Source organism: Paralichthys olivaceus, chromosome 5, assembly GCF_024713975.1.
Source record: "Paralichthys olivaceus isolate ysfri-2021 chromosome 5, ASM2471397v2, whole genome shotgun sequence".
Lineage (NCBI taxonomy): Eukaryota > Metazoa > Chordata > Actinopteri > Pleuronectiformes > Paralichthyidae > Paralichthys > Paralichthys olivaceus.
The window spans coordinates 8200806-8216798 of record NC_091097.1 but is presented as its reverse complement, the minus strand read 5'-3'; the positions used below and the strand labels follow the sequence as shown (position 1 = coordinate 8216798).

Genomic DNA, 15993 nt, shown 5'->3' with positions numbered 1-15993 from the left:
AATTTCAATGCTGATCCAGGATTTACCTTTCACTTTTTTCTTCCACATTTTTATTGATTTCACAGAATAATTCACGGATCTTCATGCAAAAAATCAGGCATGTTTAAGGGACTGACATTTGTAAGTTAGAAAATAGATTTCAACAATTTACGAGTGGTGTTACAAGGGTGCTGCATTAAATGGGCAACAGATGGCGATGTTTGCCCTGCTTCTGGTTTGTTGGTTGTTGCTAGGATACCAGAGACATTGAAGTGTTTACATACCTTCTAAAGTTAAACTGTCTTAGTGTTGCACTGTTTGAAGTGAATGAAAATGTCTGACACGAATGGAGACAGCAAAGGCCAAAAGTCCAGGGATGTGTTTAGTGATTTAATGGACTTGGGGAATGTTCTGTTCCACAGAGGAGACTGGGAAAAGGCTGCAGAGAGCTTCACAACGGTGAGTAACTACCAACCATAAGGAAACCATAATCTTCTGCGCTGTGTCATCCACAAACCTTGATCTAACTATCAAATACTCTTTGGATCTGGTTATACAGCAACTCTCAAATAGTAACCAGCTCTACAAAAAATATCGGTGTCAGCCTCATTACTCAATACTAAATATATATATATATATATATATATATATATATATATATGACCAATACTATACATTTTCTCCCTATTGTAATGCAAGAGTCTACCTTTTCATCTCATTGATCTTGTTAATGAAGCCAACCATTATAAGTGGGTTTGTTTGTATGGAATCCTATTTACACCGCTTAATAACTGAAAAAAATGACTGACATACATATGTGTTTTATCTCAGAATCTCGATTCATCATTCTTTTTAGGTATCTGTAATTTTTCCTCTTATTTTGTCTGGTCGATCACCCAGATACAGTGATTTGCATTTCAAGTCGATCTGCTTTTCAAGAATACACTGCAAGTAAATTTCAGTACATCTTTGAAATGTGTATTACACTTTGTTTTTGGTCTTTGTTCAGGCACTGACTCTGAAACCTGGTGAGAAGAATTGCCTTGTTTGTCGGTCCAGATGTTACCTGCACATGGGGCAATTTGAAAACGCTTTAAGAGATGCAGAAGCTTCACTCCAAGACGACAAGACTTGTTGTGAGGTAAACAGCAGGACTAGACAAAGAAAACAAAATGAATGAGAGAAGCCTTGGTATTTATTTTATCATACTTTTTAGGGACTGTACCAGAAGGCAGAGGCTTTGTACCACATGGGAGAACTTGAATATGCGCTGGTGTTTTACCACAGAGGACAAAAGCTGCGTCCACAGATGCAGGAGTTCAGACTGGGTATCCAAAAAGCACAGGACGGCATCGTAAACTGTATAAACAGTAAGTAATTCAAAGGCCCAGTCTGTAAGATTTAGTTGAAAGGGATCTATTGGCAGAATATGAAATAATCCTACTGATGTTTTCACCACGGAGGCGGCCATATTTTTTTACAGTAGTCCAAACTGGACAAACCTTTTTAGTTTTTATGACAACTGAAGGCTACCACAGGTTATCTTTCATGTTTGGAAGGGGAGGGTGAAGTGAGGGGTATTCAGCTGCAACATGTAACTTCACCACTAGATATCACTAATTTCTACACACTGAACCTTTAACTAAGTTAAATTGTAATGGCAGCATATGAATGTCCTCCTCACAACTTATGCTTAAAATCTAAATCATTCCGTCTTCTCTGCTGTCTCACAGACCACACCTCCGTAAAACCAAAAATTAATGAAGGGGCATCATTTCTTCAAAAAGATGAGGTGAGTCTTACAGTCACTTTCGCCTTCAGTAACCCAGTGTTTAAGAAGCATGCACGCATACAGCCACCAATTCATTTTACTGTGTCGCAACCAGGATTGATTCTCCAATCTCTGGGCTAGCAGAGACTTTACAGTTTTCTAATGTTCAACACATCCTCCTTCTGAAGCACAATATTATGTTTCTGAATGACTAACCTGTACAGAAGGCACAGCCAAGTATTTCTATTCAGCATCTGACCGAGGAGAACAAAGACCAGACCCAGAAGACTCCCAAAAGTGAGAAGTTTACCAGGCAGGTGTTTGGAGAGTTTTACAGTGACAAGAAATATCTTGAAAACCTGCTGAAAGTTGAAGGTACTGTGTGATTCATATTTGCCTAATAATAGGATTTTTTTTTTGTCTCTATGTCTTATATTTGAAACTATCAGATAAAATAAACACTACATTTGCTGTCACTTTCAAATCAGGCTTGGTAAATGGAAAAACAAAGGGTGGGGAAAACCTGCAGGACGTCATTCAGACCTCCCTGAAATATCTTGACACTTGCACCGACCTCTTTAACCAGAAGAAACCTGGGAAACGGGAAAGGCAGAGTAAGCGCACGGGGAAAAAATGTAGCAAGCAGCCTTCTCAAGCTCCCCGTGAACCTGCTCGTTTTCTGCTGAAGAGCCTGGATGTCATTGATGCAGGTAAATCAGGCTTCTGGCTAGACTTTTTCCTTCGCATAAAAATGTTAAATGTATGTTTGTTGTCTCAGAGTTGACCTCGGGAAATGCGGAGGGTAGTCTCAAGAAGGCAAAAGAAGTCATGGAGGAGGTGCAGAGATGGTCTGAGAAAGAGGTACCCGACAAGAAAGATGTTTTGGGCAGCCTGCACAGTTACATTGGGAATGCCTTGATCGAGCTTGGAGATATGGACAACGCCTTAGAACATCACCAAAAAGACTTGGAGTTGGCTAAACAGTGGTGAGAATCAGAAGAAACAGCACAAGTGTATAGATATAGACAGTATAGAACAAAAAATGCTCAACAATTTTTTCTCTTCCACAGCAATCACCCAGAGGCAATGTCCCGGGCACTGGACAACATTGGCAGAGTCTATGCCCAAATTGGAGACTTCACACAGGCCATTGAGTTGTATGAAAATTATAAAAACAAACAAATGCAAAACACATGTAAAAATATATACGCAACATATAGTCACACCTTTCTTTCACAAGCAATGCTTTGCATCGAACAATGGTGACAATAGATGATTTGTTTATCTGTGACATTTTTTTTTAACCTAATTTTCTTATCTGTGTGTTTATAATTTAGCTGGGAAAAGAAGATCCCCCTGCTATGCGGTGGTGTAGAGAAGACCTGGTTATTTCACGAGATTGGTCGGTGTTACCTGGAGCTCGGTCTCTACAAAGAAGCCAGAGACTACGGCATCCGTTCTCTCACTGCAGCTGATGAAATTGCTGATGACCAATGGCATATAAATGCCAATGTGTTGTTGGCGCAATCAGAAAGTAATTCTTAGTCTGAATTTGAATACTTCATGTGATAAACAGTGATATTATTTGCTTTTTGAAGCTGTTGTCACTGAACAACTTATTGTTCTGATCTCTAATAGTACTTTCTCCACTTTTTTAACATCAGTGAAACTTGGAAATATTGAATCCTGCGTCGCCAGCTTTGAGAGAGCTTTGACCCATGCCAAACTGCAAGAAGACGACTTCCTCACAAATGCAATTCAGAAGGTTCCCACTCTGTTGTTGTCTGCTTCCCTTTCCCAATCAGCTGAGCATTTAAAGTATATTTTTGTTGGCTGATATTTGTCATTCAACCTTCCAGGCTCTTGATGAAGCAAAACAACAACCACGATGAAGATGTATCCAGTTACGACTGAGGGGACAAAAAAAGTCAGAAGAGGACAAGTGTTTTCATGTGCACATACATCAGTTTGCAAGTTGTAATTAACTGGCAACAGCATTTGGCAATTGCTTCAGTTATCTATGTCTGTAATTATGTTCCACAGAGCAGTAACAGCAGGGGACGTCTTTTATGTTGGCAAAACATGACCGATGCCATCACTAAAACTCAAACAAAAAACAATACAGTGCACTCACACACACTTTTTGTTCCTTAGTTGATATTGTGGGTTTTATTATACTTTAGCTTTCTTTCAATAAAAACCTTCAAACTTAGATGTATGTTTACTTAATTTACAAAATAATGAGTATTGCCAACCTCTGGTGCATAGAACTCCAAAATACTTCAACCTTCACAAGCTATCTGTGCACTGTAGTCACAGCAGCAATGCAGTCCACTGGCTGGGATGTAGCGAGGGGGGAGAAGCTGAGCTCCAGCTGCTGCCATGCAGGATGCTTATCATCACCATCAACCCACCTTGACGGGGTTTGTTGGCTTCCAACGGTTGCCTAGTTGCTGCTCCGCAGATAAATACAGGAGAAAGGCTTCACTGGAATGTAAAACTTGAGGGGGAGAGCTAGGATCTGTAAATCCACTTTCCTCTACACAGCCTTTTGAAATTTGTCGCTGGCTCCAATGTGTATGTCCTAGTTAAACAAGAGATGGTATGGTATTGGGTATATGTAATAACCAGTCATTAGTTTCAAATGTAAACCATTTTAATATAATATTTGTTCACTGGTTTGACTGAGAGCTACGAGCTTGTTGTGTTTGTAAAAGTTTGGTATACTGTACTTTTATTTAACTTAAACCTTGTATAGTGCTGTCTTGAACTAATTGTTTGCTAATCTCTATCCCCTATTATATAAACTTGTTGTTAGACTTATTAGGGTTATGGTGTACTAAATAAAAAGCAATATTTTAATCAAAAGACAACTGAGGAGACAGCCCAACAAAGGACAGCCTGTTCACAGGCAGGAGTAACTCCACCAAGTTGAGATGGGAAATAGTATTAATTTGAGGGCTTGTATAATGCCTGTATATTGTGAACGGTTGTAGAGACAGTCATTATTCCTAATAATTATCTTTTTGAGGTGAAAGTGCAGAACTTGTCATATGTTTTTGTTTTGCTCTTGGACATGGACCTTCCTCCACCTCTTCTTCCAGGATGTCAACTGCAACGATGCATATTACTGTGACTGTTTAATATTCATGGGATATCTTGTTATTTTGAAAACTGTCCTGGCTAATAACTTATAAAGAGGTACAGGTACTTATACCATTAATGTATAGTGATGTTTGTGTATCTAACTCTACAAGGCCCGTCAGACATGCAGTCGTCTTGATGTTTGAAAGCTAAGAAGGCAGGTATGTATAATGTAGCTGATGTGCTAATATATGTGAAAATTATTAAACTATCAATTCTCCCCTGTAATAGGGAGACCTAAAGTAAAAATAAGGTTAAAGATAAGGTTAAAAACAGGTTTAAATGTAACCTGTTTTTATGTTTATCAATTTTTATTAACCATTATTGAGTAGTGTTTTTCAATTCCATTTGTATGAGGATGGAGTAAATATTGTACCCACCTTCAAGAACCCAGTACATTTAAACAGCATTAGGGACTGCAGCTGACAAATAATAAATCAAATTGTTTTAAATATCAAGTATAGATTTAATACAATGTGGAACTACATTCATTTGTTATGTAGGTGTATGCTTTGGTTCCATGTTTTACATCGTTGTCCTTATGAAAAAAATGTTTTCTGCAGAATAAGTTCATATATATCCTTTGTGATCTCCATAATCACATATGCTCCAAGCAGTTTAAGGGCTGTTGCAGTCGCAGTTTCTCCAGTTTCTTTTAAGCGCTCCAGTGAGGTACATTGACTGATGGATAGTTTTTCTTGTCAACTTCCGGCAACCTGATGAACTGTTGTTTGCTTCTTCCCTGCACAGTTCCCGGTTCCCTTTGCACTGAGCACTGTTTGGAATCGCATTTATGATGGCTGAATACCCTGTGCAGTCATCAGGCAGGATTTTATTTCCAGGCCGTCATCACCAAGATGAACCTAAAAAAAACTAAAACCTAAAACAGCCTGATCTACTTCTTATTCTTCTTTGTTTGTTTTATTGGTGTGTGGCAGCCAACATCAAAGTGCATTACCGCCATTTACTCGATCTGTTTCTTCCTATACAGTCTATGATCATCTATCAGAATACAAAGATCAAAGACACACACCCTTATAATGTAAGAACATTCCAAAGAATAAAATAATAAAAGGAATTAAACTGACCTTGATCATTGCAGTACCTCCAGGAACAGTGCAACAACAAATATCGGCTATCAGCACTACAATAACAATCGCTAATATGTCTTCTGATGAAGACTGTGAAGGCCAAAGGTTCTGTAATTTATTGACCACAGGGACTCAGCTATACCTTAAAGGAGAGGATGAAAAGGCTGTGGAGAACTTCACAGCAGTAAGTAACTGCTAACCTATCCTCAGTCATGACAATAAATGTTGAATTTGTATTGAATAAATTTGTTTTAGACAAAAAGAAATACCAGTACAGTAGTGCAGCAAAAACAATTACCAAGTACTGTGTCATCAACCTCCATCTTAACTGACAAATACACTGTGGATCAGATTGTATTTATACAGCAATGATCAATTTGTAACCACCTTTACATTTCTACATTCTTTCACTGGTGGGAACGGGCCTCCATACAAGTGAAAAAACAATTTTTTCACAAGGTATCTGTCATGTCCTGTCATTCTTCGTGGTTGATCACCCAGATAAAGTGACTTGCATTTCAAACCGATCTGCTATCCATGAATATGAACATTTCAGTACAACTTGAATGCGTATAACACTTTGCTTTTGGTCTTTGTTCAGGCGCTGGCTCTCAATCCGGATGAGAAGAATCGCCTTGTTTGTCGGTCGAGATGTTACATGCGCATGGGGCAATTTGAAAAAGCTCTAAGAGATGCAGAAGCTTCACTCAAAGATGATAAGACTTTTTGTGAGGTAAACAGCAGGACTAGAAAAAAAACCTTCATGTATGAAAGAGGTCTTCGTATTTATTTTGTCATTATTTTATAGGGACTGTACCAGAAGGCAGAGGCTTTGTTCTACATGGGAGAACTTGAATATGCACTGATGTATTACCACCGAGGACACAAGCTGCGTCCACAGATGAAGGATTTCAAACTGGGTATCCTAAAGGCACAGAAAGACATAATAAACTGTATTAACAGTAAGTAATTTAACACAGTTTTGTAGTTATGTAGTAATGGCAGCATATGGATATCCTCTTCACAACTCATGCTTGAAATCTAAATAATTGGGTCATGCTGTCTCACAGACCACATATCAGAAAGAAGGAAATGAATGTGTATGTATCATTTCTCCAAAAAGATGCGGAAATGAGTCTTATAGATATTTTCTGGGCTAACACAGACTTAACAGTTTTTCTATATGTAATATTCAACCCAACCTCGCTTCTGAAGCACAATATTATGTTTCTGAGTGACTAACCTGTATGGAAGGCACAGCCAAGTACTTCTATTCAGCATCTGACTGAGGAGAATAAAGAACAATGTGGACAATGCCTTAGAACCTTACCAAGGTGTTTATAATTCAGCAGGGAAAACAAGATCCCTCTCCTCCACGGCGGTGTAGAGAAGACCTGGTTATTTCACGAGATTGGTCCGTGTTACCTGGAGTTCGGTCTCCACAAAGAAGCCAGAGACTACGCCGTCCATTCTCAATCAACTTACCAGGCTCTTTATGAAGCACAACAACAACTACCACAATGAGGATGTATCCAGTTACGTCTGAGTGGACCAAAAAAGTCAGAAGAGGATAAATGTTTTCATCCTCTTCTGACACCAGCACTCTCGCCTGAGGACCTCTCACCTTTGGAGCCATGGGTCCTACTACTGCGCATGTTGGACCATGAGGGAGGCAGGGGTGCCCCAGGGGGACCCCCACACCCTTGGAAGTCCATGCGAACGTCCATGTGGAGATTCCCGGGCTGGATTCAAGGCCATGACACCCCCCCCCCCCCCCCCCCCCCCCCCTTTATTTCCTTTTGTTCTTTCTCTATCACCCCAACCGGTCCTGGCAGAGGCCATCCACACCAAGCCCGGTTCTGCCGGAGGTTTTTTCCACCTGGGGGTTTTTCCTCCCCGCTGTTGCTCATGCTTGCTCGGTGTGGAACAAGTTGGATTTGGTGTTTCTTAAGATCTTGGACTTTTCTGCAAAACCCTGAGACAACTGTTTGTTGTGATACCGTGCTATATAAATCAATTTGATTGATTGAATTTGATGTTTTCACGTACACATACATCAGTTTGCACTCTTAATTATTGTCTGTTAATATGTGCACTCTCTGGATTCCTTCTAAGTCTATGTATCTTTCTATCTTTCTATCTATAAAATATAAAGATATATGAAATAATTTATGAAAAAAATCCTTTTTTTAAATTTAAGTTGAAGCATGTAGTAGTGGCCACCAGCGGATGTTAGGGATATACCTTCAGTTGTGCGCCTTACCGTCATGAAGTCATCAGCCTTCTAATCAACGATACAGGCCAAACTTGAGGGTATGCTGAGGCTAAAGGTAAATCTGACTTGCTACTGGTTTGTAAGACACTGCCATATGGCTGCAAAATCTGGCGTCGTGAAGCAGAATTGCAGATCTTCAAAGTAGACTCTAATCAAATTTGCTCTGGTACTTTGAAGAAGTCAAAAGCAGCCCAGAGGACACTATATGGTGCTGAACCAAATGCATTTGTGAGGTCAAGGAAGATGACATGTAGATCTTTCTTTTCACTTTTCAGAGATCATGCTAAACATCATGTGTTCTAAACATGCAGAGAACCCTGGGATTCCAGCTTTTAGACCAATGTATCCACCAGCTGGTTTTTTTACCAGATAACTTGTCAGCCTTTGGGCTATGACACTAAAGAAGATCTTGCTTAATACATTGAGGAGACTGATGGGCACAATTGGCTGATGTTTGAGCAGTCCTCCTCTTTTGGTATCATTCTCCTCCAGCTCTGCCCCAGGCTTTGGATATTGTTTGCTTCACCCATGCCGCTCTGATTAATTTCCACAAGAAAGTGTAGAACATCAGGAGTATTCTTGCATACCCTGTACGGGACAACATTTGTGCCTGGGGCTGATGACGCTCTTGCCCGCCACCCTGTGTTCTTCACTTCTTTCCATTTCAGAGGGCTCACATCCATTTGGTGTTCTGGCTGCTCAAATGGTGGGATATCAGATGGAATAGCTAACGGATCATGCCTTTTTTGGATCAGATTCCAGGGGCTCCCCTATGTCCTGTTTTAAGGTCTTCAGGGTTCCTCCCTTCTTTGTGGTGATGAGACATTTCATGAACTTGAAGGGGTTTTTAAAGAAACAAGTTATTTCTCATTCTTTTATTTTTCAAGCTGTTCTTTGGTGCTTTACTCTCCTTAAGGTTGTCAGTCAGCCCTTGACGCTTCCTGCAGCATAATTCCCCCTCTCTGCTCTACTGAGGCTCTTTTCCACTGCTTTTTAAGCTGACTCATCTCCTGTATCAAGCGTTCCAGTTGCCTTCTGGACTTGGTTTCCATTGTTGATGTTATCCGTTCTTTCTGTGTCACTCCAAAATGTAATGCTCCGTAGTCATAGATGATGTTACTCAACCTTTCAAGCTTCCTCTCAACTGCGTCCTTTTACTTTACAAGGATAGTGCTTAGGTTTGCATTTTTTTTCATGCAATAGTGAAAAATTGCATGTTAAAAACATGGTGGCCTTCATAGAGAGGTCCCCCTCGATGTAGATATTAAGTGATTATGTTTCAGTTGTCAGAGGTTACAATGACCTTTATATGAATCTGCAAAAGACGTATGTAGAAATATGCAGTTTGCACATGGAGGCATAAAACCGCAGTGCCGTCATTCTAGTTTGACTTATTTCAATGTCCATATCATGTCCTATTTCAAATATCAGTACAAATAAAGTTTAAAAATGTTAAATAAAAATACATTTTAAACTTGGAGAAATGTTGCAGCGGTATAAAAAAAAAAGTTTAAGGTTGTTTTGATTCAAAAAAGAAATATATACAGAATCAATAAAAAAAATCTATAGGCTACAAACATAACACAGAAAATGATCAAATATATACAGCACATTATGTAAAATGATAAAATTGTATTGTATGGTAGGATAGATAGATTCACTGTAGATGTGAGAAGAGTAAAAAAAAAGATTTTTATATCGCTTTAATAAAAAAAAAAGAATATCTCTCCAGTGCTCTTCTTCCGCTACTCAGGGGTGTGTCCGTGACCACGCCCAGTTGCGCGTTCCCGGGATTTTTTTGTGCCTCGTCCTCTTGAAGAGCGGAGCGCGTGCCTGCGCGCCCAGGACTTGCCTTGTCATTGTACCCGGAGAGAGACGCGTGGTCAGCGGCGCCACAGACACCCACAGCCCCTCTGCAGCAGCGCCCTGGTAAGATGGCACCTCCGCCAACAAAAGCCCGTCACTCTCACCGCCTCGACTCCTCCATTGTTCTTTCGTTTCATTCCTACTGCGAACCGTCTGAGTAAGTCGCTCCAGTTTTATGCGAAGTGACTCGTTTCTCGCACATTAACGTGGTGAGGGCATGGCGGCTGCTCACGTTTAATCCACATTGTCATCGCGCAGGCTTGTTTTTGTGAGGCGCGTCGCTGCCCGCCTCGCCACATTGTGCTGTTTGTAAAATGTTGCGTTCAGATTCAAAACATCTCAGCGTCACGCTCGACTCTTTATCTAGTTAACGTGCGGAACGATGAGTTAAAACTTCAACACAAACAACAGGAAACAGGAAGAAGTTTGATCGAACGTGTTGATGTCGCCTTTAACTCTGCAGGTTGGTTTTTCGGTCACGTTACCTTTTAGTGTGTCACCACATTGGGTTGGGTTGTGAGCGCTTCCCCTTTTTTTGTCAGGGCAGGATGAGATTTAACACATCTGGTGCCATCCACCGTTTGTTCACAAACAGAAATGATATTTCGTCAAATGAGATCCTGCCACACGGAGGAGGTCGCTGTAGTCTGATTTAATTCCACTTTTCTGCGGTGCCCCATTTTTCCTTACTACCCTTTGTCTGTGTTTGCAGGGATGATGTGGCTCTGTTCATGTTTCCCTAAGATCTTTTCACAACATATCTTTGCTTGTGTCTCTGTCTAATTGGACTATTGAATACATATTCTCAACACAAAAAATCAAAGTAAGATTTAATGTAATTGCAACAGCATTTTGTCCCCACCCACCATATGTGCACCATGACACAACAATACCACTGAACCAACTCCAAAATTACAGTGTTGTTGGACTCTCAAGTTATGCATATCCTATATTAAAAAAAGATTGCCCCCTCTACAATACAACTCGTATTGTAAATGTATGTAAATCGTGGATGTTGAGTGTATGAGACATTATGGGAAATGGATTGCATTTAAAAACGTCAGGGGCAATTTGTGGTTCAGTATCTAACCAAGAACACTTTGACATGTGGATTGTGTGAGCTGAGAATCCAACCACTAGCCTTCTGATTAGTGGACAACCCACTCTACCGCCTGAGCCACATCCTGATCAACCTGGCTTCTAAAAGGTCCTGTGGTCCAAAAACCCAGTCAGTGTTGTGCTGTTGTACATTTTTTTAAATGAAAATGTATCAGTCGTTATTGATTTCTCTTCTTTTGCTCCGTTTTTCTGGCATAAACAAAAATATTGTGCCGGCTGAGAAACTATTGTCAAGTTTCTGAGAATTTATCATCAATAATGGGACAATCTTATGTCATCACTGCTTTGATTTAACTGTTTCTCTTTCATTTAAGGTACTTGGTGGTGTAGAAAAGGAAACTGTAAGCTAGACATGGATACTGAAAGGAGCAGTGAGGTTTTGGATGCATCTCCACAGCAAGAGGAGGTTGTAATGGAAAAAGAGGCTGTGTCAAAACTAGAGGCGCCAGAAGAGTCCACAGAGCCTGAGAAGCCACCAGCTGCTGCTGAAGAGACAGAGCAGCTGGCAGTAAACGGCCATGATACAGAAGTCATAAACTTTAAAGAAACAGAGGAGCTGATTGTGACAGAAAATGTGGCGCTGTCCGAGCAGAAAGCAGATGGTGACGGCTCACCCAAAGATGCATCTGACCTGGAGTCAGCACCCATTGTAGAGGCTTCACCAGAACCAGATGAGTCATCTGAAAAGATCTCTGACCCAGTTGCAGCTTTCGAGGCAGAACCAGAAAAATTAGAGCCTGAACAGGAGCCTGTGCCAGAGAAAGACCCAGAACCTCTGCCCGTGAAAGCAACTCTGGCAGAGAGTGTCTCTGTGCCAGAGCCAGAGAAATTGACAGAATCGGAACCAGAAGCTGAGGTAGAAGAGCAAACATTACCTGAACCAGTCACGCTGCAGCAGCCAGTAGATGCACAACCAGCCGGCGAAGAAGAGATTGTGCCAGAACAAGTGGAGACCAAAGCAGAACTGCAGGCAATGGATTTGGGGGCAGAAATTGCCAAAGAGGAGGAGGCAGAAAACAATGTGGCAGCTGAGCCTCTAAATGAGGTGCAAGAAGAAAAATCAGCGGACACAGAGAAGGCTGCCGAGATGCTTTTAGTGACAGAAGTTGCCTCAGAAAAGCCAACAGAGGCTGTGCCATTGAAGGAGGAAGATTCAGCTGAAGTTGAAGAGGAAAAATCTGCAGAGGACAAGAAGGAAGCTGAACCTGAAAAAGCAGAGCCTGAAACTCTGAAGGAAGCCGAAGCAGTAGCAGCAGAAGTCGTTGAGTCTGAGCAGAACAATCCTGAGCTTGTAAAAGAAGAAGATACTGTCCCTGCATCTGGCTCCCTGTCCTTTGCCCTCCTGGAACGAGAGCAGACCAAAGACGCCCTCCGCACCTCTCGCACCTTAATTGTCCTCCGAGGCCTGCCAGGGAGTGGGAAAAGCTTCTTGGCGCGTGCCATAGCTGATGCCTACAAAGACCACTGCTCTGTCATCTGTGCTGACGACCACAGTGTAAAGCCAGAGAATCCAGAATCGTCTGCAAGTGGATACAAGGCTCTCGACGAGGCCGTGGTGAGCTGTTGCACTGCAGGAAAAACTTTGCCTGTGCTCATAGTGGTGGACGACACCAACCACAGCCAGGACAGGCTGGGCCGCATGGGGGAGATTGCTGAGGAACATCATCTTGTGGCTATCTTCTTGGAGCCGCAAACGGCATGGAGCTGCGATGTAGCACAGCTGACAACGAAGAACAGCCGAGGACTAGAGGAGGCCCAGCTGGATGCCATGAAGGGTCCACTTGAGGAAATGTCAATCCCTTTTTACTTTGGCTTCTTTCTTCTCTCGTCCGTCCAGGACAAAATTCGGTGCACATCCATGGACTTCCTTAAAACACTGGACACCTTGGAGGCCTTCAAGACACACATGCTGGACTGTGAGTGGTTTTTTAAATGTCATTCCTAAAAGTCAAATGCATCATTGAGTACTGTATCTAAGCCGATGAGTCTCTCATCTTTGCATAACCAAGATGCCACCGAACTTGTGTTTTTGTTTACAGTCACTGGTAAAGCTGATAAAGAGGTGGATCTGGAGCAGTACTTTAAAACCAAAGGAACCCTCCACTGCACTACCAAATTCTGCAACTATGGGAAAGCTGAGGGTGCCAAAGAGTATGCACAGAAGCAAGTAAGGCCTGTCAATTCATTCTTTGTTTATGAAAACTGAAAGCAACATATTCAAATTATAAGCCGCACTGTTAAGTAAACATTTCTCATTAACATCGTAGCAGTGTAATAAATGTTTGAATCAAACTGAATCTTATTTAATATTTCCCTCTTCTCCTGCTCTCTAGGCTGTTAAAGATTTATATGGTTCCACATTCGAGCTAGCACTGAGCGCTCTCTTTGTCACTCCTCGCACCGTCGGTGCCAGAGTGTCCCTCACCGAGGAGCAGCTCCTGCTGTGGCCGGATGATGCCGAAAAGGAGGCAGAGTCTGCTGTCCCTGCAGCTGCCTCCCTGCCTTTGGGGAGCCGCGCCCATGTCACTCTAGGGTGTGCTGATGGCGTAGAGTCCGTTCAAACAGGCCTGGATCTCCTGGACATCCTGGCTCTACAGCAGGAGGGCCAGAAGGGGGAGGTGGATGTGGAGATGGAGCTTGGCTTGCTGACCTATTACGGTGAGGGAAGGTGGCTGCTCAGCCTCAGGCAGCCCATCTGCGCCCCGGCCTGCTTCTCCAGCTTCTACAGGCGCAAGGAGCCGGAGTTGACCAAAAAAGAACCAGAGAAGAAAAAGAAGTCCAAGTGCATTATTCTGTAAATGGCAAAACACGGGGATGTGTGGCTGGGATGGCTGGTGAATTAAAACTTAGGCGTACTCTGTGCGAGCTTTGTGTGTTTGTGCAGGGTATAGGGATATCGTAATAGCCACCCTAATAACCACGAGCTGTGTGCCTTTACTGTTACTTTGCACCACAACCCGAGATGCCTTCAGTTGGGTTAGGCTTGTTGTTGTTGTCAGTGTTCAGTGTCTTGTCTCACACATCGGTGCCAGAGTTGCAGTACCTGCCGATTTGCTGAGATTTCGTTAGCTGCAGTTATAGCTAGTATAGCCTCCTCACTCAGTTCCACAGTTACCTGAAACTTTACATTTCCTCTACTATACATGTTGGTGTTTCTCAGTATTCAGACGTGAAAGTTAATTAGGTACTTTGCATGCATCTCGGTAACAGTAGCAACGTATTAACACATTTCTGAAAAGAAGTAGCTCCGCCTCTCCAACAGAATTGTCTGGCGTTTCTTTTGGCTTAGTTGAAATTTCTCAAATAAACAGTTATTTTCATGCAAGTGTGCATGTGTGCAGCCTAGGAAGCAATGTTATGCATTAGACTGAATGTAACTTATAGAGGATCTTCTATGTAAATCTTTGCACTGTCTATAGTTTAAAAGGGAGTTTGTTGATGAGTTTGGCATCTGTCTCAGCAGCTTGTTCTAGCACTCAAATGCTGTGAAAAGAATTTCATGTTTTGCAATCTTTTCTACTGTGCAAGACTGCACCATTGATCCCGTTTATCCCCTGAGAACAGCCCTTCATGTATTGCATTTCAATTTGTGTCCCATGTCAAGGTAATTTCTGAAGGGCAACCCCTACTCTTTGTAGCTCTTATGAATCACTATTTTTGCACTTGTTTTCTAAACTTAATAAAGAAAAGAACTTGCTTTGCTCCAGTAATTCAGTTTCACTGTGTGTTCAGTTCTGTCAGTGCACGTTTATGACATGCAGCATGCAGGCTGATATCTTGGACAGCTTATCGGCACATGGCAGTTTTCTCATGGCATCTAGGTGTAACATTTGACTATAAACCACCAGAGGGCGCTCAGTAATTGCACTGTCTGCTCTAGGGCTTTGTGGCAAAGTATGACACACCCACGATGACTCCCCAAATACTGTATTTTTAAACATTGAACCACAGACTGGATTGCTTCATTTGTCCGCTCTTCCTTTGAGTCTGGTAAAGTGTAACTGACCATTACCCAGAGAGCTGCCTGTGAGCCAGTGTTCAGCTGAAATCTCTTGTGTCAACTATTTGCATTAACACATTTAAACTTACTCTTAACCAGCAACCTGTTCTTATTTTATCATGCTTATAAATATTGTTAGGGTTAGCATCTGACTTAGAAAACAGCCCTTGACCTAAAAGAAGTTATAGCTCATTTGAAATTCTCATTATCGTAAGACGGGAATCAGGAAAAACAGTTAATACATCGTCCACCTGCCCCTTACTCATAATTTGTATCTGAATTAGTTCTTAGCAATGACAAAATATTATAGTAGGTGATTTTAACAGTCATGTGGACGTTGCTAATGACAGCCTTGGTTCTGCATTTAATGCACTATTAGACATTTGGTTTTAAATTGGTTTTCATTTAACATGTAATTAAATGACTCAATCACGCTCTTGATTTTGTTCTGACACTGCAGAGAAATTGAAAATGTTATTTTTCACCAAACCATTGTTTCTGTCTGACCAATTGAATATACAATTATCATCTACACTGATTTAAAACAAATCTATTTTAGTCTGTGTTGATCAGATAATAAACTAAACAAAGTAAAGGAGGTATTATTTTGATATTTACTCCACAGCCTTGTGTCAGCACAAAACTTTAAAATTTATAACCAACTCTACACAAAGGCAGTGGACACTGTAAAAGGAAGATACATTAGATTTTAAATAGTGTTGATGAGAAGGAAACTTTCTGTTTTCAT

The 15993-nt window shown here is 41.4% G+C and overlaps 3 protein-coding genes across 7 annotated transcripts; all 3 read left to right on the top strand.

Moving 5' to 3' along the window:
• The first annotated feature begins 207 nt into the window (after window positions 1–207).
• Window positions 208–3791, top strand: odad4 (outer dynein arm docking complex subunit 4). 2 transcript variants are annotated; one of them, XM_020094297.2, is made up of 11 exons: window positions 209–438; window positions 989–1120; window positions 1196–1349; window positions 1713–1771; window positions 1975–2125; window positions 2239–2460; window positions 2529–2736; window positions 2821–2907; window positions 3088–3284; window positions 3415–3515; window positions 3610–3791. In XM_020094297.2, the coding sequence occupies exons 1-11, from the start codon at window positions 307–309 to the stop codon at window positions 3640–3642; spliced, it is 1476 nt and encodes a 491-aa protein (XP_019949856.2). In that variant the 5' UTR covers window positions 209–306; the 3' UTR covers window positions 3643–3791. The 2 variants fall into 2 exon arrangements, with proteins under 2 accessions (XP_069380483.1, XP_019949856.2); XM_069524382.1 differs by lacking the exon at window positions 3610–3791 and having other exon boundaries at window positions 208–438; window positions 3415–3603.
• A 2186-nt stretch (window positions 3792–5977) lies between these two features.
• On the top strand, window positions 5978–7603 carry LOC109634074 (outer dynein arm-docking complex subunit 4-like). 2 transcript variants are annotated; one of them, XM_069524383.1, is made up of 4 exons: window positions 5978–6169; window positions 6587–6718; window positions 6794–6947; window positions 7338–7603. In XM_069524383.1, the coding sequence occupies exons 1-4, from the start codon at window positions 6059–6061 to the stop codon at window positions 7370–7372; spliced, it is 432 nt and encodes a 143-aa protein (XP_069380484.1). In that variant the 5' UTR covers window positions 5978–6058; the 3' UTR covers window positions 7373–7603. The 2 variants fall into 2 exon arrangements, with proteins under 2 accessions (XP_069380484.1, XP_019949904.1); XM_020094345.2 differs by having other exon boundaries at window positions 5979–6169; window positions 7335–7603.
• A 2412-nt stretch (window positions 7604–10015) lies between these two features.
• On the top strand, window positions 10016–14955 carry cnp (2',3'-cyclic nucleotide 3' phosphodiesterase). 3 transcript variants are annotated; one of them, XM_020094270.2, is made up of 4 exons: window positions 10016–10189; window positions 11560–13161; window positions 13285–13412; window positions 13579–14955. In XM_020094270.2, the coding sequence occupies exons 2-4, from the start codon at window positions 11598–11600 to the stop codon at window positions 14041–14043; spliced, it is 2157 nt and encodes a 718-aa protein (XP_019949829.2). In that variant the 5' UTR covers window positions 10016–10189; window positions 11560–11597; the 3' UTR covers window positions 14044–14955. The 3 variants fall into 3 exon arrangements, with proteins under 3 accessions (XP_019949829.2, XP_069380482.1, XP_019949830.2); XM_069524381.1 differs by having other exon boundaries at window positions 10133–10283; XM_020094271.2 differs by having other exon boundaries at window positions 10187–10589.
• The last annotated feature ends 1038 nt before the right edge of the window (window positions 14956–15993 follow it).

What these genes read in the sequence shown, in the direction of transcription:
- odad4 (XM_069524382.1), top strand. Translation starts at nt 307, where the DNA reads ATGAAAATGTCTGACACGAATGGAGACAGCAAAGGCCAAAAGTCCAGG. An exon ending in TTGGAGTTGGCTAAACAGTG is followed by an intron (nt 2,737 to 2,820) that starts GTGAGAATCAGA and finishes TCTCTTCCACAG; the next exon opens with CAATCACCCAGAGGCAATGT. An exon ending in TTCACACAGGCCATTGAGTT is followed by an intron (nt 2,908 to 3,087) that starts GTATGAAAATTA and finishes TTTATAATTTAG; the next exon opens with CTGGGAAAAGAAGATCCCCC.
- LOC109634074 (XM_020094345.2), top strand. Translation starts at nt 6,059, where the DNA reads ATGTCTTCTGATGAAGACTGTGAAGGCCAAAGGTTCTGTAATTTATTG. An exon ending in CTGTGGAGAACTTCACAGCA is followed by an intron (nt 6,170 to 6,586) that starts GTAAGTAACTGC and finishes GTCTTTGTTCAG; the next exon opens with GCGCTGGCTCTCAATCCGGA. An exon ending in CATAATAAACTGTATTAACA is followed by an intron (nt 6,948 to 7,334) that starts GTAAGTAATTTA and finishes TTTATAATTCAG; the next exon opens with CAGGGAAAACAAGATCCCTC.
- cnp (XM_020094270.2), top strand. Translation starts at nt 11,598, where the DNA reads ATGGATACTGAAAGGAGCAGTGAGGTTTTGGATGCATCTCCACAGCAA. An exon ending in CAAGACACACATGCTGGACT is followed by an intron (nt 13,162 to 13,284) that starts GTGAGTGGTTTT and finishes TTTTGTTTACAG; the next exon opens with TCACTGGTAAAGCTGATAAA. An exon ending in AAGAGTATGCACAGAAGCAA is followed by an intron (nt 13,413 to 13,578) that starts GTAAGGCCTGTC and finishes CCTGCTCTCTAG; the next exon opens with GCTGTTAAAGATTTATATGG.